Source organism: Sardina pilchardus, chromosome 3 (assembly GCF_963854185.1).
Source record: "Sardina pilchardus chromosome 3, fSarPil1.1, whole genome shotgun sequence".
Taxonomy (NCBI): Eukaryota; Metazoa; Chordata; class Actinopteri; order Clupeiformes; family Clupeidae; genus Sardina; species Sardina pilchardus.
The window spans coordinates 20,508,633-20,529,745 of record NC_084996.1 but is presented as its reverse complement, the minus strand read 5'-3'; the positions used below and the strand labels follow the sequence as shown (position 1 = coordinate 20,529,745).

Sequence of the window (21,113 nt, the reverse complement as noted above, 5' to 3'; positions counted from 1 at the left end):
TTATTGGTGACAGTTGGGATCTAGTCCCCTTCAATTTGACAACACTCCCAGTGTTTTCAAGGCTTCAAGGTTTTATTGAATGCTACCTCTGACTTAGAATGCATTACTTTGCACTTGTCTAGTCTTTCATTTTAGAATTTTAAGAGCAATAAACATACATTGCAATGTTTTATTTCATTCAGATATGTAAATCAACATGTATATATTGCAATTAGTCAATTAGTGGGGAGATAATCGATAATCGAATCGAATCGAAATCGAATCGAACTGAAAAAATGAATCGTTAGATTAATCGATGCATCGAAAAAATAATCGCTAGATTAATCGTTTAAAAAATAATCGTTTATCCCAGCCCTAGTTTATACTACAGATGTGTATCATGGTATTGGAAGTGTGAAACGTTTTTGTATCAGACACACTATTTTTATATCTCTATTTCTTTAAGTGTGTAAACATAGATCCTGTACCTTAGTTGTGCCCCCCTCTCCCATCTCCACCGAGACTTGTGTTCCTTCTGCTTCAAACTTCAGATGTCTGAGAAAATCTCTTGGGCCTGTGGGAACTTTCTCAACAGTTACTTGAAAGTGAGGTAATTGTGATTGTCCCCTGACCCTAGCCAGTGTCAGACTACAGGCACCTGGGTAGTTGAAGGTCTGTCCATCAAAAGTGCGGTAGGACCCAAAGCCCTCCACCCAGCAGGTGGAGTAGCTGACAGGTCTGCAGCCCCGCACACCACCATGGACCCCACACACCTCAAGCTCACTGCAGCTGTGTGCCTGGCAGGTCATTGACCCTTGAGTACAGTGGCAACGCCTCCCACAGTCCTGGTCTAGCACCACTGTCTCCCCAGCTGTGTAGTACCGCCCCTCGAAGGTGCAGCCACAGTCACTCTGCCGAACACATTCCCCACCGCTTAGGACATAGCCAGCATTGCAGATGCAGCTCTCCTGGTTGGGCAGAGGGCAATTCTGGGGGGCGTTGAGGTTGCTGCAGGTTGCAGGGCACCCAGTTCCTTGAGACTCAAAGTGACTGTTGGCTGGACAGGGGATTTCTGTGGAAGCAGAAAGCAGCAAGAAGAATGCATTAAATTCCTGTCAAAACCACCTTTACAACATGAAGTGTTTACTGGTTACAGAAGCAGCACCCACCACAGAATCCCTGGCTTCTCCACTGGCCCAACTGGATGCCCTCTTGTTGGCACTGGGCAGCGTACACATTGAGTGCTTGGCAGAGAATGGGCTGGTAGCCATCGCCCACACACAGATCATACACACAGTTTTCTACAAAATTCTGTGGAGACACCCTTGAGTGGCAGGAGGCAAACGGGCCGACACTGTTGCTTAAGATACCACAGTGGGCCGTGTTTGCATAAAGAGTCCTTTGACTATGGGTACAGGCAGCACATGCAAGTCCTGCGCATCGCACGTCCTGGCAGCTAGGGTCAGTGTCCCCTTCCACCTTCCAGCTGTTAGCAAACTCCACGTCTGAGCTCACAAGCTGCCCACCGCGGGTTCTGAAGTCATCGTGAGGGTGGTGGTTGAAGTTGCCACACAGGCCGCAGGTTGCGTTCTGGTACTCATAGGGCACTGAGATTCTAACATAGTGATTGGCATCGTAGGTGATCAGCAGGCCAAAGTCTGTACTCACAGCCACAGAGAAACCTGATTGGTAGACTTGGATGGACCCATGTCGGAGGGTAAATGGGGTCGACACAAAGCTTCCATTCACCTGAAGGAGGTTGCAACTATTAACATTGGGCCAATTGGAGGAGAACAGTTTGAACTTTGTTTGAAAATTGTGAATTTGATGCCAGGGAACATTTACTTTGTATTATTAATTAATAATTTATTGTGGTACTTACCATTGCTTGGTAACGATGGCCTTTTACAAGTTCAATTTCCTCATCATAAACCCACACTCTTACAAGACGAGTCCAAGACACACGTGTGCTGCCCCGATGTTCATTCTTCCCTTCAATCCGATAGTACGGTAGTCCATCGCCACAAGCCTATTGGACATTTCAGTAAAAACATTAAGTATTAAGCTCCCAAGCAAATACAAACATTAATAAAAAACTTATTGAACTCTTAACTTAACGAGTATCTTTAAAAGCAGTAGAAGTACAATACCTCTGAGAGGACGTATGTGCAGGTTCCCTGGAAGTGAAAGACTTTCCTGTCAAAGGTGTAGTAGTGGGGGTCTCCAGAGATGGTGCAGGTGCGGCGCTGAATATTCTGGCAGGAGTACTGGAAGGATGCTGGACGACACGCCTGGGAGAAGCTGCAGGGCTGCTGCTGGCACTGGAGGAGGCCTCCACTGACGCAGGTGCATCTCTGCTGACAGGTGTCATCTCTCCAGAAAGAGTCCCCCACCTGCACAGGTAAACCTAAGAGACATCCCTGCATTAGTTTTGTTAAAGAATGCATTAACCATAGCCTGACGAGCCAGTCCCACATCAAGATGTAGGGTCTGGGAACTCACAGTAGTCAGGGCTCAATCGGAGGGGTGGGATAAACAGTTGTCTTTCAAATTCCCTCTCCGCAATAGGATAACGCTAAACGAATCATGTTCTTGTTTTCAAGTAGCAGGATGCGTAACCTTCCCTCTCCACGCAATAGGATACCGCTAAACGAATCATCTTCTTGTTTTCAAATAGCAGGATGCGTTATCGTCGCAACTTCTGGTCGTATGTCAGTCACTGTTGTGTTGCAACACGGTCTCACACCCAACTCGTCGAACGAGGACGCATGGCCAAGCACCCTGGCGTCAATATCGGAAGCCGAAGGTGCCCCCACGCGTTCATTTGCGACGCGAAGGGCTGTCATAGACATCAATGTAAATCCTTTGGCGTCAAATGTAGATGAAAGCAACACAGCCCACCGACTTTATACACACTGTGATTGGCCCGCTTGATTTTCCAGTTCTCAGCTCCAAAGCTCTATGGATCAGGAACATACTGTACACAATGGCTTAAGCCCTATTCGCACGGGATTAGTATTACCTGGGGACCTTTGGTAATTTTCAAATTACTGCCCCACCTCCGCCCCACGGGATAAGCAAAGTCTGTAAATTACTCTATTTTCACTGACATTACACCCGGATATGTCGTATTCTAACATCTGAAAACAACGCAGAAAGTAGAAAAGATAGGCAATTCTTGCAATAACAATCACTGAGATGCAGATTCGCACAGGATTAGTATTATCACCGGACGTAGACTGTGTCATAATCTGTGTTATGTACTGGCAACGAGGCTTGAATGATGTTTTTTCATACATCTCTGGAACTGCCACCATTTGGGTCCTCTAGGTCACTTGAAGTGGCACAATTGAGGCCTGGACCAGGACTTGTGAAGCTGTAACTCAAAACAGATGACTCTAGAGTACAATATGATTAACTAATTTTATTCATATCAGAATACCTATGCGTTTAGCTCAGTGTGATTTCTTTTTTTTTTTTAGAAAACTTAGTCACAGTAGCAGATTCATGTGAAGTGATGCTTTGTCTTTGTTTCTATGAGTCACTGCGATGCAATCTTGATACAAACAAGAAGCTCCAAAGGGTTGGCTTTCATTTGACACCAAGATTATGCTTCTATTAAAAGGGGCTCCTGTGTAGTAAGAGATTTATTGTCAGTATGCATCAATAAGTCCTATTGAATTTCCCATCAAAATCTTGCATTGTTTGCATGACTTTTGAGGGGTGTTTAGCAGGGTTCCTATGGTAAAATATATGGCATATCACTGAAACCTACTCCTTGGCACAAGAATATCCGGATCTCATCTTCAATGCTTGCTATAGGCTCAAGTTATTGTCAATCAAACCTGGGGTGCCTGATTGGTAGCTTGTTTGCCCAATTCCATGTGGTTGCAACCATGGAGGTATTATAAGAACTGGAGAAAGTGAACAAGTCCCGCCCCCATTCATTTCAATGGGAATGCTAGGCTAGTGAAAATTGCCAAAATTGAACGATTTTTTCAGGCTTCAATATGGCGTTTCAAGGGGCTTGTTTCCGGTGCCGTTTTACTTAGCCAATTAAGTGCCAGGTTACCGATTGACGTAAGGTACAGAAGGAGAGCTCGTGCCCACACTAAGCTCGTGCATGAGCTGAGAGTGGAACAGCCACCAATCGGCATGAGGAAAACGCAGGGAAAACGGCACCGGACATGATGTATTTCTGGAAAATGGCGACGAGGAAGTGCTTTGCTAATCAGCGAAGCTAATCAGTCAAATCCTGACCCCCTGGTTGCAACAGTACATCTCAAGAACCATAGGTCGCTCAGACACATGGGTGGGCTTTATCTAACCGGGAGAGTCTTGTGAACACGCCGGTGTACATCAGCCTAACTTGTGCCGAGGCAGAGAATGTCTAATAAGGGGAGAACTTCTACTCTCGGTTGCAGTCGCTGTTCTGGTTCCACGTTTTTTGCCCAGACATTTGAATGTTGAAAAATGTAAAAAGAAAATATACACTTATTTATAAAGTCACTTATTTGTTCTAAAAAGCTTTTCAAATGAGTCAATGATGTCATTCATTAGCAGATTGCTAGCCTGTTATGGGCAACAATGTAAATGTAAACCTGTAAGAAATCGAAAATACATAAGTACTCACTAAGTTCATTCAACTTTTTACATATAATCATATTGAACTTGCAGAAGCTACAATAAAATATTTGTACATGACACGTTAGGTGAAGCTGCTGTTTGGAATAGGTAAATCCACAGTGAAATTAACGCTACTTTGCAATGATAGATTTTCGAATCACCATTGTATTGGCAGCCTTGTGGTCCATCATCAATCCGGAAGGCCCAGCGGCCTGGCCTGTTGACATTGCTAGTGTGCCTTAGATTGGTGATGTTGCTCATGAAGGACCCAGGGATTGAGAAATGATGCTCTGAGTTATTGGTGTCATAGCCAGCCTGTTCATCAAGAAGAAAAGAATTGAGGAGAACAGTACATCAATTTAAATGTAAAAGTTTATTACTCATGTCACGACCCTGTCATGGTCAGACCTGCACCCCGCCCATTCTTCTATTATTTCTCTATTTGTTTCATTGTTCCAGCAGGGGGCGGTAGACGTGCCAGCGCACACAGGTGTGAGAGATTTGGGCCTGATGTGGGCCAGTGGATAAAATGGCCACTTCCCATGATGCGGGCGGACTCCCTCTCCTCTCGACCGTCGTTCTATTATGTTATAGTTTGAGTCTGTGATACATTGTACTTATAATACCCCTAGACACTTATGCACTAAATCTTACTTTTTATAGCTTCATCATACTGACTTTCTATTATTACTTAATAAATATAATTTATTGTTACTTTTGCGTGGAACTCCCTTTTATGTCACCCATGCTTGAGCCAGCGTGTGTGACATGTGGGGGCTCGTCCGGGAGAAATTCGGTTTCGGTAGCTATTTTGGTACGAACGTGTTTTTCTGGGAGTTCCACTCATTGTTTGCCTAATTGTAATTGTTTGGTTAATTGATTTGCGGTTTCCGGTTGGCTTTGACGGTGAGAGGGAGTTCCGCGGCGTCCTGTGCCTAGATGCAGGTCTACCTTTTTGCATGCGGCGGTTTTCACATGTGCTTGGCGTTTGAGACCTGGAGAAGACAAATAGGGTAAGTTTGAGCTACATGAACCCCTGGTGTTAGGTGAGACCGCCTAAACGTTTGCTGTTTTGAGTTAAATTGTTTAGTTTAAATTGGCGTGTCGAACGTGGGGAGACTGGCTAGCAGTCTAATCGCAGGAGGGCACGCTGAAGACATAGGCTATGGAAATATGCAGGGTTGTCTTTTTCATAGTTAGATACTGGGGCAGCTCCTGTTAGTGGCCAGTTTATTTCTCCGATGTTCTCTGACGCTGGGTTTCATTGTGAATAAAAGACGCGCATGAGTTGGTTTTGAATGATTGGGCTTGGAATGAGAGAGGCATTCTAAAATAGACAACGTAGTTTTTGATTTGGTGCCTGTTTTGTAGCATGGAATTTTGTTAAATGATTAGTAGGCCTATTTAATGGAAAATCTCAGTGACTTTTTGGCTTCCCCATCGGAAGAGGGTTTAAATAGTCTTAAGAAGGATCAACTGCGACAAGTCGCGCAGCATTACCAATTTGAATTAAATCTTTCGAAATCGGCAAGGAAGAGATAAAACAAGTGGTTTCAACACGATTAGTAGAATTGGAGGTTCTTTCTTTAAATGTAGAAGCAGATCCGGTGGTTCCAAAAGACGCATCTACTCCTAGAGGTGTTCATATGACTTTTGAGGAGCAAAAGGCTATACTGGAGTTAGAGATCCAACGTGATACATTGGCAGCAAATAGAGCAGAAGCAAAACAAAAAGAGTTGAAATTGGCAGCGACAGAGAGAGAGCAGGAGAGATTGCTTGAGTACGAAAGGCTGAAAGTGCGTGATCGACAGACTGAGAGAGAAAATGAGCTAGAGCGGGAGAAGCTTAGGCTCATTGAGCAGGGCATAATTCCGGGTGGTGTTCCGGATAGAGTTGGGCCTACACCTCAGCCAAATCCAGAGTTAAAACTGTCGCATATGATCTGATTTTTGCCTAAATTTAATGAACGTGACCCCGATGTCTTCTTTTCATTGTTCGAAAATATAGCGGATGATCGAGGTTGGAGAGATGAGGAATGCACTTTGTTATTGCAGGCAGTGATTACGGGTCGGGCCCAGGATGCTTTTGTAGCCCTTAGCGCAGAGGAGCGTAAAAGTTATAAGTCGGTGAAAGACGCAATTTTGAAGGCTTATGAGCTCATTCCGGAGGCATACAGGCAGCGTTTTAGGAATTGGAGGAAAGGGGACAGGCAAACACACACTGAACTTGCTCGTGAATTAAACCAGGTGTTTTTCCGTTGGTGCGCGGCCGAAGGGGTTAAAACATATGAGAGTCTGGTTGATTTGGTAGTGTTAGAGCAGTTTAGGAATATTATTCCAGATTGACTCGCAACTTACATAAATGAACATCAAGTTAAAACTGCTGCACAAGCTGCAGTGCTTGCAGATCAGTTTGTATTGACTCACAAACCTAAACTGAGAGATCAAGCACCTCACAGTTTTAGCCGTGATGATTTTCGGCCCAGACGTTTTATTAGTGGCCCAAGAACAGATTATGGTGCACGAAATAAAACTGATGAGGGAAATTGTCATTATTGCATGGGCGAGGGTCATTGGAAAAACGAGTGTCCCGTATTGCATGATCGACATCGAAATGGGGATTCTTCTAAGTCTGTTTCGGGAAAAGTATGGGTGAGTTTGGTGGCCTGGTCTGGCCGGACTGTCTCCTCTACGGTGAGGACTCAGAGTTGTGGTACCTCTACGGAGGGGTTGGGTGGTGAGAGCGCTTGTCCTTCCAAGGAAGAGCCGCAGAAAGGACGAAATGGTTTTGATGAATGTGCTGAGAGCTATGGTCCGTTCATTACAAGAGGCTATGTGTCCTTAGTCGGCAGTTCTGTAAAAGTGCCCGTAAGAGTGTTGCGTGACACAGGAGCTAGCGAGAGCTTTATTGTTCAGTCGGTCTTGCCATTTAATAAAACATCTGACACTGGGAGTTGCGCCCTGGTTCGGGGCTTTGAGATGCAGACGATCTCCGCTCCTCTCCATTGGGTGGAGTTAAATTCTGATTTGGTGCAAGTAGAGTTTGTCATGGCTGTTCGTCCCTCACTGCCTGTGCCAAAGGTGGATGTGATCATTGGGAACAATATTGCTGGTGGATGTGTTTGGCCTGGTGTGCCACCACCTCCTGTCGTGAAAACCGAGCCTGTTCTACCAATTGTATCTGATGTACGTGTGAATGAGTTCACAGATTGTGCGCTGACTGGGGCGACGAGTTGCGCAGAAGATGATCAGTCTGTTGATGTTCGTGCTTGTCCAATGTTATCTGTGTTACCGCTCTGTCTCGTGTTGATTTAATTGCAGCACAAAGAAAGGATGAGGAGTTAACTGAGCTACTCAATACAGCATTGTCTGCGGGTGATGTGAGAAGCGCGAGGAGTGGTTATTTTATTGTGGATGGTTTATTGGTGCGCAAGTGGCTGCCGTCTGATTCTGATGTCCAGAAACCGGTGTTGCAGGTGGTTATGCCAAAGGAACATCGTGATTTAGCTATGCATACTGTACATGGTGGTGAGTCCGGGCACTTTGGTGTCCGCAAAACATACTGTCGGTTGTTACAGCATTTTTATTGGCCGAAAGTGAAACGTGATGTGGCCAAGTTTGTGAAAACATGTCATCTTTGTCAGATTGCGAGAGAACCCAATCAGGCTTTGCTGCCGATGCCTGGGTCGCCTTTCTGCGCAATGCAGTTACGTCACATAAATTTGCCTAAGTCAGACTGTTCTCAAGCTAGTAGTGAAACTGTTTCCAGTGGCGATAAAGTAAGATCTGCTGCTTTGGCTGTAGTCGAGTGTGGGCCCGTTACGTCTCAACTGGTGGCAGCAGACGACGATGTGATTGGTCCAGACGACACATTGTTACAGTCACGGCTGAAAAGTTCGGCGACTCTTGAAAATTTGGACTGTCTTCTGAACCTCTTGTCCCTTCAACATGAAGAGTTGCAGTCTTTAGGCCTATTCGGACGGGATTAGTTTTATGGGGTGACATCAGGTAAAGTAATAATTACCAGGTAATGTAGTCCCGTCCGGACGCGCCATGTCAGTAAACATGACGGAGTATGTCGGTGAAATTTACGTGACACTTTCACCTTCTGTAAAACGGTCCGGAGAAATTACCTTAGGTAATATTAATCCCGTGCGAACGCGACCCTCTGTAAAGATGTCTGTAATATTTCGTCACATCCTGATTTGAAAACAATTCCACCATAGTCTGAATGAAAACATAACATGCTGTGCAGCTCCTAATATGACGTTAGCTAGTTTGCCTAATAGCTTGATATTGTTAGCCATTTCAAACTACTTATGGCATATCATAAAGCTAACGTTTGCTAGTTTAACCAACTTGTGTAGTCTTTCAAATCTGAAAATGCCGCACGTACCTGACGCAAAGTATCACGTGCACGGCGATGAAGATGTGACGGCAGAACGTAAACGTAGTTACTCCTCCCATGTCAAGTAAAATGACAGAGATGTCTAGTCCCGTCCGAATTGGACATTTATATTACAGAGGTCATATGATAAACCTACGTCCCCCCATAAAACTAATCCCGTCTGAATAGGTCTTTTGATTCTGTCTTTTAATGGCCTGCTTTCTGATAAGTTTTCCTCTACTGATTCAATTCAACATGATATTGAGGTTGGTGGTACACTGCCCATTTGTCAACGGGTTTTTCGAGTTATATAGGTATTCGTCACATCGGCTGTACGGATAATGCCATGGCTGATGCCCTGTCCCATGACTTGAAGACTACTAGGCCTAAATGATTGTCATGTCTTGTTCTGTCCCATCTGTCTTTGTGTTTCTCCTGTCTCCTGTCCAGTCTATCCTTAGATTCGCTTTTTCTAGGCGCCGGAGATTGCTGGTTGTGCTGAGATGGGAGGTCTGGGGGAAGTCTAGAGGGCAGTGGGCTGATAAAGACTGGTGGTTAATGGGTCTTAAGTCTGGTTGGGTTATGGGTGTTGGTGGTGGTGGATTACTATTGTTGTCTATGCCCAAAGGTTTTTAAAAATGTTATAGCTTAAAATGGTTTGAATGTTTACTCTTGGTGCAGACTTCCCACCAAGGTGGATCGTCTGTTTTAAGAGGGGGGGTGTCACGACCCTGTCATGGTCAGACCTGCACCCCGCCCATTCTTCTATTATTTCTCTATTTGTTTCATTGTTCCAGCAGGGGGCGGTAGACGTGCCAGCGCACACAGGTGTGAGAGATTTGGGCCTGATGTGGGCCAGTGGATAAAATGGCCACTTCCCATGATGCGGGCGGACTCCCTCTCCTCTCGACCGTCATTCTATTATGTTATAGTATGAGTCTGTGATACATTGTACTTATAATACCCCTAGACGCTTATGCACTACATCTTACTTTTTATAGCTTCATCATACTGACTTTCTATTATTACTTAATAAATATAATTTATTGTTACTTTTGCGTGGAACTCCCTTTTATGTTACCCATGCTTGAGCCAGCGTGTGTGACACTCAGGATTCCCACGGATCCTTTTGAATTTGAGGGGTAAAAATGACAATAGTAAATGAGGCATTTAAAGGTTTTGAAAATGTTTGAATGTAACAGTGCTTTAATTTAGATATTGGTGTTAGAAAAGGCAAAAAATCACATCCCAGCACAGTTGACAAATGCTAGGAAGTGTTCTCACATTTACATATTCAAGCTTCTCTCTTTTCTAAGTGGTTGTCTGATAGTTATAAAAAAAAATACCATTAAATCTAACAGTAATCATTAAGTTTGGTCGATACAGTATGTTTCATTGATCATGCATTAACCTTAATCTATGTTTCAAAGTATGGCATGTTGCACTTATTTGGATCTGGAGTGGAAAAGTCCTGGAATTTGATGTTAGCATGGACCCTGTAACTGTTTTGTTCTAGGTCTTATTCTTTCTAGAGGTTTTTATATCTTTGTGACATCTTTGTTTGTGTCGTCTACTCTGCTTACCTGAACATGATGGCGTGTTGAAGCAATGGCACCATAATTCATGACAGCAAATGAACGTTGGCCTCCTGAGATAAGGACCACTTGGAATGAGGTTTCCTTGAATAATGAGACAACAGTAAGATGATGAAGTAGTGATTGATATCATCAATTAAATTCATTTTTTAAATGATTTCAAAGCCAATTCTTTTACAAGTAGGCCTAATGTCTATTTTATCCCATGATGAACTGATGACACTTGAGGACCAAAATGAATGTAGGCTGAAAAAGTGCAGAAAAAAATACTAACTGTTCCTGACTTCTCGTAATATTCCACTCTGTCCCATGTTGCAACAAAGACCCAGGAAGCCGAGAAACTCAACCCAGGGAAGTACTGGTTGATGTCTGTAGTGGCCTGCTGGAGAACGCTACCACTGGTATACTGCCGGTAGTATATGTAGCCTCTGCGGGTGTTGTCTATGTCTGTCCAGAACGGGGCAATGATGTTGCGGTGTGCATAAGCAGGAAATTGGTATGGACTCCATCCTCTCCATCCAGAATCAAAAGTGAGAAATCCGTTGTTATTAACCTGAAGTGAAAATTGATTCATCAGTACAGGACATTTCTGATGAGGTCCAAGACCAAAATCGTAATATCTGCTGGCCTTTTCTGGATTCCTTTCAAATGATTTTCATAGGTCTACCTAAATCCTCCTACGGAATCATAGGTTAACGTTTCCCAGCTAATCTGGCAACCTGGCAGATCTGAGAACTGATTTCGTCTGCTCTGGCAGTTCATTTCAGCCCCCCCCCCCCCCCCCCATTCAAAACCATGTCTACCCAGCTGAAATTTGACCAGACCAATCACAACCGTCATATGTGATTTAGGGTTATGGGCTTTACACAATGACAGACAGAAGGAAGCACTTTTGCATCAGTATAAAAAGAAGGAAAGATTCTAGGGGAAGAAATGAGAAATGGGACAGGCCCAATGACAGACAGAGGAACAACACTGAAGCACTTTTGCATCAGTATTAAACAAATGCATTTCATTTAGAATAACAACATCTTTCACTTAAAAATGGCTGATGAGATTACAGTATGTTTGCTCTACTTCTGCCAGAATTCGCTAAGTTTAAAGTACCAATTTTTAAGTTTAACTATAAGGCTACTTGATGATAACATCCCTTGGAAAAAAATAACAGTGAAAATGGATAATTGAGAACTGTTTTGATAAATAATGAATCACTGAATATATTTACTTACAAATATCCGGTTTAATGTCTGTCTGAAATAGCGAAATGATTGTGCTATGCTAACATGTGTGGAGCCATCATCTGAACGACTGGTGTGGAAATCCCCTGGTCCAAATGGGTAAAATACACCTGGAAGGGGTTGGAAAGTTAGGGATACATGCGTTTGCGTATTGTACAGTCACTAAATGTAAAAATATTAATTTATTGTATGGTCCCCCATGATCCAAATTATTCAAAATGTCGCATATATTCAGAGGGTGTCATAATGATCATACACTTAACATTTTGTGCAGTTTTTAACCTGTCAACCCAAGATACCTGCGATTACAATGCCTCATGTTTACTTTTTCATTATTGACTATAGGTGGTGTTATACATTAAATGAGTGGTTATGGGATGGGTTGACATGGCCCCTAGGCCCTATGGTTCTTGAGATATTCACAGAAAACTGTGTCTTGCAATCTACTGGCCAGTTGTTGTAGTCACTAAATGTACACATTTATTGTATGGCCCATAGATATACGTAAGGGATAACGGCCGACGAGGTGACCGGTTCGATGGAAATAATGGCTAGGTGGAGGTCTAGAACTCCGGCGACGTGCGAAGCACGGAGACGGAGTTACCTCCGCCGTGCCATTATTTCCATCGAACCGGTCGACCTCGAAGGCCGTTATCCCGCTTATCTCCCGTTTGTATTCATAACCTGTATATTTACAACATAGTTTTATTCCACCGTTGCGTCCGTTAACATCGCTAAAACTGTCTTGACTGTGGGACTACTTTCCGCCATATATCAACTTTCTACTTGCAGGACAAAACTGCCGTTACTAGTTCTAAAATGGATGGTTGCTATGGCCAAAGGCCAGTCGTTAGTTCTAAATGGCTGGTTGCTACGGCCAAAAGCCAGTCGTTAGTTCTATCTCTCCCGTTGTCAAGCGGGCATATCCCAGGATTCTGATTAACTTTAACTTTGAAAGATCGCTACTTTTATAGCCTACATGGCATCAAACTAGCTACAATCCACCTCCGTCATATGCTACAATGTTACTATGGTTCTGCACGTCTGTATTTCAGCTTGGATGCAACGTGACAGTTCATTTAAACTTCGCAACGAGTTTGGCGAATTAATATTCAAGTGTGATACGGGAACTACTTCAAAGGTAGCAGGTTATACGAAGTTAATGGCCACCCCATCAGCCAATCAGAGAAGAGAATTCCATTGTTGAGGGAGATAAAGTATATTATATGTCTATGGTATGGCCCCCCATGAACAGAGTTCCATGTTCCATTCAGAGGGTGTCATAATGATCCTACTTCCAATTTTGTGCAGTTTTGATGTTAGAGCCATATAGATACAGAGTTGTATCCAGTGGCGTAACTATAGTAGGTGCAGCCGGTGCAGTCGCACCAGGGCCCGTGACCTCCCGGGGCCCGTCGCTACCCCCGTCCTGCCTTTTTTTTTCTTTTAGAACTTCACCATTAAGAATCAAACTATCAAATAGAAACGGCTAAATCAAATTTACCATCTTTCCTTGTCGTCATACTGTTTCGCCAGCTTATCTTTCTTTCTACTGAGATACAGCAAGGATATCTGGTTGCTACATATAGGCTTAGCGATTTGTTGCGATTTTTGAATGGATAGTGCGGCTGCACATTTCAGTCATCGTTCAGTCATCGAGCGGCTGCAAGAAGCGGCAGGAGCGTAAAGAGCAAGGGGAAGGGTGGCCAAACTACTACTAACATCTATTTTTCAACTTGCCAAAATGCTGGTGGTAGATTATTTACGACAGTGTAACATCCACATTCGGGGAAGTGTGTATAATTGCTCTCATGTTTCTGACATTGCGTGTGACTGTGACAACAGCTGAGCGATCTTTTTCCAAACTCAAACTTATTAAGACTTACCTGAGGAGCAGCATGGGGAACTAGAGGCTCAGTGGGTTAGCTATCCTGTCCATTGAAAATACGAGAGATACATTAAATATTGGGAACATCGTTGACGATTTTGCACAACCAAAGGTCTCACGGCCTAATTCATGCATATTGGGGATTGTATGCATATTAATGATTTTATTTGGTTTCTGCACGGTTAAATAAGGCTAAATTAAGTTTCGTTTCTGCGCAGTGCGAGCAATCAATCTACGCTTATAGTTTCATCAGAGGGTTGAAAAAGTTTCAGCGCATTGGGTGTTCCCATAATTCCATGCAAGTTGATGTTAATGCAGTAGGCTAATATTAGATTACACTGGCCTGCAGACTATTAATAAAATACATTTTTTATGTTTTCAGAATGGATCATGTAGTCGTGTGATTTTTACTTGAAATTGTATCTGTAACTACTAAACTACTTCGGTGCCTCAGGTCCTTTGCATAGTCACCCTTAATGTGTATTGCATGTATCAAAGTGAAGACTTCCTGGGCTTCTATTATTAGGCATTTCAACGCAGGGGCCCGGGCATGATTTTAGCACCGGGGCCCGCACCTGCCTTGTTACGCCACTGGTTGTATCTATATGGCTCTGGACCATGTCAGCCAGAAATAACTGCAATTATACAGCAACACCTCATTTTTACATGCCCACCAAGTTTTGTGCACTTTCAGTTTAGCACTTTCAGTCTTTCAGTGTTTCGGGAATCCTTGACGGTAATTTGCTCATGCGAAGAGAGAGAGAAAAAAAACCCCAAATCCGACTAAACCTATTATGACCACTTCACTGCGCGGCGGTCAGAATAACCTCAGGTCTATAGGGTATCAAGTATCAAGGTATCAAGGGAAATAGGCAACAGGGGTTGAATAAGGCTAATGTGAAGACGTGAACAGGGCCAGTATGGAGATATGAGCAACACCTTTTCTGACAGTTGTGGTAGTAAACCAAAGAAGGCTACAGGGTACACAAACCATCGGATTGGTATGTTCTATGAATTCGCCAGTAGGTGGCAACATTTCTTTAATGAGATACAGTGTACCCTGTAGCCTCGTTTTGCTTTCCACAATGGCCTTCACCTGAATGAGGCGAACAGATTAAACAATAGATAAAACAAATCACGGCGCTAGTCTGAAAATTTGTAAATGCTATGATTTACAAATCATGTCAATCCTATATTTAGTTGAGGATAGTTCAACAACAACATATCAATTGTTGAAGCAGAGAAATTTGATTGGTTTTAAGAAAAAAATCTTTTGAATTTAATGACAACATGTCTCAAAAAAGTTGCAACAAGCATTTTCACCACTGTGTTGCTTTACCTCTTCATTTGCCAACATTCAGGAACTGGAGAAACCAGTTGCTAGAGTTTTGAAAATGAAATGTGGTCCCATTCCTGCCTGATATAGGATTTCAGCTGACAACAGTCTGAGGTCTTCTTAATCATGTTTTTCATTCCATGATGCACCCAATTTGCGAAGTCTGAACTGCAGACAGGCCACTTTAGCACCTGGACTATGGAGAAATACTGTTTGAATATGGACAGAATTAATTTTGCCATTGATTTTCCTGAAATATTCAAGGTCGTCCATGAAAATACATTGTCTGGAATGATGACCATATATGTTGCTCAAAACCTGTGTATAATTAAAGGTGACCTATGCAAGGTTTTTTTTGGCTTAATTTGCATTAACTAATCAGCTTCTGAGTCATTGGAATGTTTATTTGACTTATTTCGGGTTGAATGATTGATGTCTCACTTCCCCCTAGAGCCTCTGAGCGGAAAAACCACGCATGCAAGTTTTGTGCCTCCGGGAAGGTGTCAAGGTTCCGTCACGTTAAAATCGATACAACGCAGCTTCGCCTGAATAGAAAACCGTTTTCTAAATACTGAGGTGTCATGACGAAGCCCATTGTTGGCTAAGGAATATCGTGGATAAGCACTAATGCACGTCCATACTGTCATGGATGCCAGGATTTGAACTGAGCACTATAACAAGTTGGATACGTTGGATAGTTAAATAGTCCCTCTCCTCTTTAGCGCAGAGGGGTCCAAGTTGGTCTAACCACAGGACATTTTCCCACTTTACCTCAGGGTCAGATAAGATGGTAGCATTTGTGTATCATATCTAAATAACTTTTGTGAATGGAGCATTAAACTGTGCTCATGGACAGGTTGTTGTTACTGTCGGTTACTTAATGTGACTTACCTGCAGGGAGACTTGCTGTCGTGCCAGTGATGGGTCGGGGGGTTGGTCCTAATGTTGGATCTGGGGCTATCATGTTTAAATCAATGTCACCAACGTCTGGGAAAGGACAAAGTTTACCATGTATGAAGAAGCAATAAAAAGACTTACTGTAGGCTTTCTCAAGGGTTAAAGACTAGTTTCTCACTCACCTGTGCAGTAGGCTAGCCAGCAGGTGAATGGTCTAACGAATTCATACACATAGTAATTTCCAGGGCACGCTTTGATTCGAACAGGTGGGTTTGCGAAATTGCAGCAGTCATCAGGATTGGATGATCCCCACTTCCAGTGCCCACAGACCTGCCGTGTCACAACACCTTCCCCCACTCGAGGATGTGTTCCATTTAGCCACAGAGGAGCATGGGCTCCACAGCGGTTCATTCTCACACAGTACTCTGGCATATGGGCATCAGTTCCCCTGTAAAACATGCGATACCAGCCTTGCCAGCTGACTTGAGTGTCACACCTTAAGATGTTGTAGTTATCATGGATTGTGTTGTTAGCAGCTCTCCATTCATCATCCAGCACAGTGTAGGCGTGACAAGGGTCAAATGCAGGACTCAGGGCCACACTCTGGGAAACTGTATTTGAAATAATCATACATAATCATTACATAAGTTGTGTAGCAAAGTAAAGATGTGTTATGTGTACCCGGAAATGACTTTAACTTGAAGACAATACACTTAGTGTCATACTTTATGCATGAAAAATAACTAGCAATATTAATTCCCCTTGAAATAACTTATTGTACAAATAAATAATATGCAAACAAATCATAAGCAAGATGTGAAAATATGCTCTGGAATCATAGTTACCAGGCATGCCAGTGGAGGTAGTCAGTGGGGATGTTGCAGTCATTGTTGATTTTACTGCTGTTGGTGCTGAAGTGGTTATTGCCTCTGTTGTTGTTTGTTCTGGAGAAGCTGCCGAAGTTAGTGTTGTACGTGATGAAGATGTTGCAGTTGTTGATGGAAATGTTGCAGTGGTTGATGGAGATGTTGCAGTCGTTGATGATATTAGTGCAGTTGATACAGAAGCAGTTGTTGTTTCTTCAGTTGTTGTTGTTGTTGTTGGTTCTGGAGATGTTGTTGTGCTGCTTGATGGAGATGTCGCAGTTGTTGATGGAGATGAAGTTGTTGATGACATTACCACAGTTGAGACAGAAGCAGTTGTTGTTTCTTCAGTTGTTGTTGTTGTTGTTGTTGTTGGTTCTGGAGATATTGTTGTGCTGCTTGATGGAGATGTTGCAGTCGTTGATGATATTTCTGCAGTTGACACAGAAGCAGCTGTTGTTTCTTCAGTTGGTGTTGTTGTTGGTTCTGGAGATGTTGCCGTGCTACTTGATGGAAATGTTGCCGTGCTACTTGATGGAGATGTTGCAATTGTTGATGGAGATGTTGTAGTTGTTGATGACATTACTGCAATTGACACAGAAGCAGTTGTAGCCTCTTCAGTTGTTGTTGGCTCTGGAGATGCTGCCGTAGTTACCGTTGTACTCGATGGAGATGTTGCAATTGTTGAGAAACCTACAAAAGTACATATGGCAAATTGTTGCATACTGTTGTTTTAAAAAGAGAAGTGTACAACAATTGTGTACACTGTTTTTGAAAGGTCTGAGGCTTTGGATGTAGTTTCAGGATGAGTCAGTAACTCCAATGATATTAAACTTCAAACTAGTGCCCTACCAAAAAAATGTTGGCCTAAATGATAGCGAAACTTTCTATTTCTCTTCACTCTTAGCTTTAAAGGTTCTCTAAGGTTTCTGAGCTGTGGTTAATGGCTAATGTCACATACAGCAAACATCTCCTCATGATCCGCGACCTACCCTCTAAATATGCTTTTAAAAAATGCATTTCTTGTGGACAGCCCAGGCGCCGAAAATAGCCTGGTCCAGCCTGGACCATGAAATATAACAAATTGTTCCAGCCAATCATCACTGAGATGCATGATCATGACAGTTTAATTTGCATGGGAGGAAGGGGGAGAGAGGCGTGAGCTAGTTCCCTGTTTTGTTTGGAACGTCAACAAAAGTGATGTCATCCAACCATGCTCAGAGAACCTTGAACCCCTGTAAGCCTGCTGAGGTCCATTAACCTGAATGTTTTTTTTTTTTTATTATTTGTTGACCATTCTTTTTTTACTATTACTTGTTGAGTTAAATGCCACAGGCAATTTCTTTGTTTAATTTCAGAACTTGTCCAAAGATGCAATGTGTTCAATTAAAGCAGCCATATAGGCCTACAAGTTGTTTACCTTGATATAACAGCTTCAAAGCCAATTTGATGGTTAAAGAAACTTAGGGGCGCAGATGGAAAACCAGCCTTGCAACTTCAGATCTCCTAGACCCGGATACATGTCTGGAGAATCTTGAAACATTACCATATCTAGTCTTTGCCTGTTCCTATTCCTTCGGCTCCATAACAAAAGCACACACAGCATTTACAGGGAGAAGGACTGAAGCTGTGAGAAGTATTTTACTTGACAAGATAAAATAATACAAATATTTCTAGGAGGAGCTCTAGAGTCGCCAACATTACCGAAAGTACTACTAAAAGGTGATGAGAGGTGAAATGAGAGAAGTCTGGATTTGCGCCAGCAGGTTGGCATTCCTTCTCTTTGTGTTTGTTCTCAGAGGACAATGGAGGCACACAAAAGATAAGGAGGGCAAGATCAAGGATCAGATGAACACCAGTTAACCCTTTCTATGCCAGTAACTATTTGGACAGTGTCAATTTCACAATACATGTTAATCCGGAAGGATTTTTCATGTTTTGCTTATGTGAGTGGATTATAGTTTAGGTTAGGTCTCTTTTCTTGTTTTTTTTTTTATTACGAAGAAAATGACCCGTGGAATGCCAGTAGAGTTTGCGCACTCATGGTGAAAGCAGAGCACAGGACCAGCAGTTTGTGTTCTCTGTCCTGTTTAAGATGAAACAAGTGAGGATTATCTTCCCCTTTTAGACTTTGATACACATTGATTTATATACTTTGATATACATTTATACATTGATTTAACACACATTTTCAACTATTAGGTTAAGGCATTGGGGCAGGCGCATAGGAATGCAAATTAATTTCTTCCCCATAGTTTTGGATTAAAGCTCAAATTGATTCCGTTTCACTGGGCTATAGTACGGTGGCTGACAACAATTGCAAATCAACAAAACTTGGTAGAATTACCAAAATCTATGTTTACACATTGATTTAACAAACATTTTCAGCTATGAGGTGAATACACTGGGGCTGGCTATACATGGGAATGCATATTCTTTTCTTCATTCTTGTTTTGGATTAAAGCTCAAACTGATTCTGTTTCACTGGGCTATGGGCCCCTTGTGGGCACCCAAAACTGAGTGGTTTCATACATGCATGGATAGCTTGACACTTTATAACCGAAATGTAATATTTTCTGACGCAATAAAGTTAAATAAATGCTAAATGCACAGGTGCGGTTCAAGAAGAATTATGGTGGGTGACGAACCTAATTTACATATGACATTGCTGCAAATTTGCAAATCGCCACTTTTGTTACATTGCCAAAAGTAAACTGCAACTGTTTGCCCATCTATGCTTCAGTTGCGGCCAAAGACCATCTACTCAATGCTGACTTGAAAAGGGTGAATATTTATGCAGTCACTCATTTCACATTATATATAATTAATGGCATCACTTTGTAGAAATCTGTCATTGAAGAGGGGATTTTTGTAAAATATTGTAAAAAAAAAAAAGTGATTGCATTTATAAAAGCAATAAAAGTGGAAATATCCAATGTAATGAATGTAGGTATTGTACCGGTACTTCATATATGTACAAATGTACAGCTGGATTCAGATGTCCAATAGAAAAGATGTGGTTTATGTGGCTTAATGCCATTCAGTGCTGAATAATTCTGAACTCATTCCTACCTTGTGCTGCTGACAGTTCACCTGTTTATGAAAAAGAGCATATGATATAAGCACCACAAAGCAGTGAAATCAAATATTACATCCTGCGTGTGTGTGTAAGTACCGGTATGTGAAAATGTGTCTGAACCAGCTTTAGGCCTTACCCATCATCAGCATCACTGCAGATAGCACACACACACAGACGGTGAAGCCCATGTTGACTGCTACACCTGGTCTCTCTCACAAGCAGGACAGGGTCAGCTCTTCTCAGCCGCTGATATCTAAACAACCCAACAAACACAAAATGATGCTTAGAGCAGCTGTTCACCTTGCGCACTAATAAGTACCCACTCTTTTGGAGGCCCGAAAGCTATCACGTGGAGCTGTTTAACCAGTTATATCCACATACACATTAATTAGTCTATGGGTTACTCATGAGGCGCTATAATTGCTATAATTGTTTTTATGTCATTGTCACAATTTTTTTTATTAATTATTGAATATTTTATGCAGCAGCCGATATGCAATTCTATGAAATTATTCTCTCTTCAAGTAAAATAATAACATAATTGCACATACTGACATAATATAAAACGGCACAGACAACTAAAGAATTTATTATAATAATGAGCATTGATTATCCTGTCTGCATTTCTGCTCTTTTCTGTATATATTGCTTCCTAAAACAATTGGTTTTAAGAACTCAAAGCTTACTTGCAAAGGTATTTGTCCCTAAATAGTGTTAGCATTGATTCAGCAATTTCACCTCTGTAACATTACTGTATATATTAAAAATCATCAAAACAATATATAGGCCTCCTCAAATACATGGTACAGTACATCTTACCAGTATTCTGGTTGAGGTTGTGCTGTGCAGGATAATGTAATTGCAATGCTCCTGTTCTTCACTCCTGAGTTTCCCCTGGATCGATGTAATCTGCTCTTGTCCATCTCATTTATATATGGGTTGGTGTTGACAGGCTACTGTTGTGCTGCATAATCACCAAACCAGTCTGACTGATTTTCGAGAAAAGCATTGTTAGTGTATTATAGGTTTCTCGGAATCTTGTCTGGAATATTCACTTCTCTTCCTTGATGCCTTGACTGATGTCAGGAACTGACCGTGACCTAGGCATGCAGGCAGTGAAGAGAGTAGAGAATAACTATATTGACCAATCCTGCTTTTTATTGTTACATGTGGAAAAGATTCAAGACAGACGTTTGTAACTGTGCAGAATAGTTAATTTCACAGCA

General features: G+C 42.3%; 1 protein-coding gene across 2 annotated transcripts in view; it reads right to left on the bottom strand.

The window, feature by feature from the left end:
• The window catches only part of LOC134077002 (alpha-tectorin-like), a 32,846-nt gene extending 12,026 nt beyond the window's left edge, over window positions 1–20,820 (bottom strand). Inside the window, exons 1-14 of one of the 2 annotated variants that reach the window (XM_062532336.1) lie at window positions 20,707–20,820; window positions 20,024–20,140; window positions 19,881–19,901; window positions 16,791–17,501; window positions 16,128–16,556; window positions 15,940–16,035; window positions 11,816–11,934; window positions 10,861–11,139; window positions 10,575–10,670; window positions 4,767–4,920; window positions 2,130–2,386; window positions 1,862–2,008; window positions 1,149–1,728; window positions 468–1,051 (exon numbers count right to left, since the gene is read on the bottom strand). In XM_062532336.1, coding sequence (XP_062388320.1) covers window positions 468–1,051; window positions 1,149–1,728; window positions 1,862–2,008; window positions 2,130–2,386; window positions 4,767–4,920; window positions 10,575–10,670; window positions 10,861–11,139; window positions 11,816–11,934; window positions 15,940–16,035; window positions 16,128–16,556; window positions 16,791–17,501; window positions 19,881–19,901; window positions 20,024–20,075 — 3,525 coding nt within the window. In that variant the 5' untranslated portion in view covers window positions 20,076–20,140; window positions 20,707–20,820. The remainder of the gene's footprint in view (window positions 1–467; window positions 1,052–1,148; window positions 1,729–1,861; window positions 2,009–2,129; window positions 2,387–4,766; window positions 4,921–10,574; window positions 10,671–10,860; window positions 11,140–11,815; window positions 11,935–15,939; window positions 16,036–16,127; window positions 16,557–16,790; window positions 17,502–19,880; window positions 19,902–20,023; window positions 20,141–20,706) is intronic. The other variant, XM_062532337.1, reaches the window with a different exon arrangement.
• Between the last annotated feature and the right edge of the window lie 293 nt (window positions 20,821–21,113).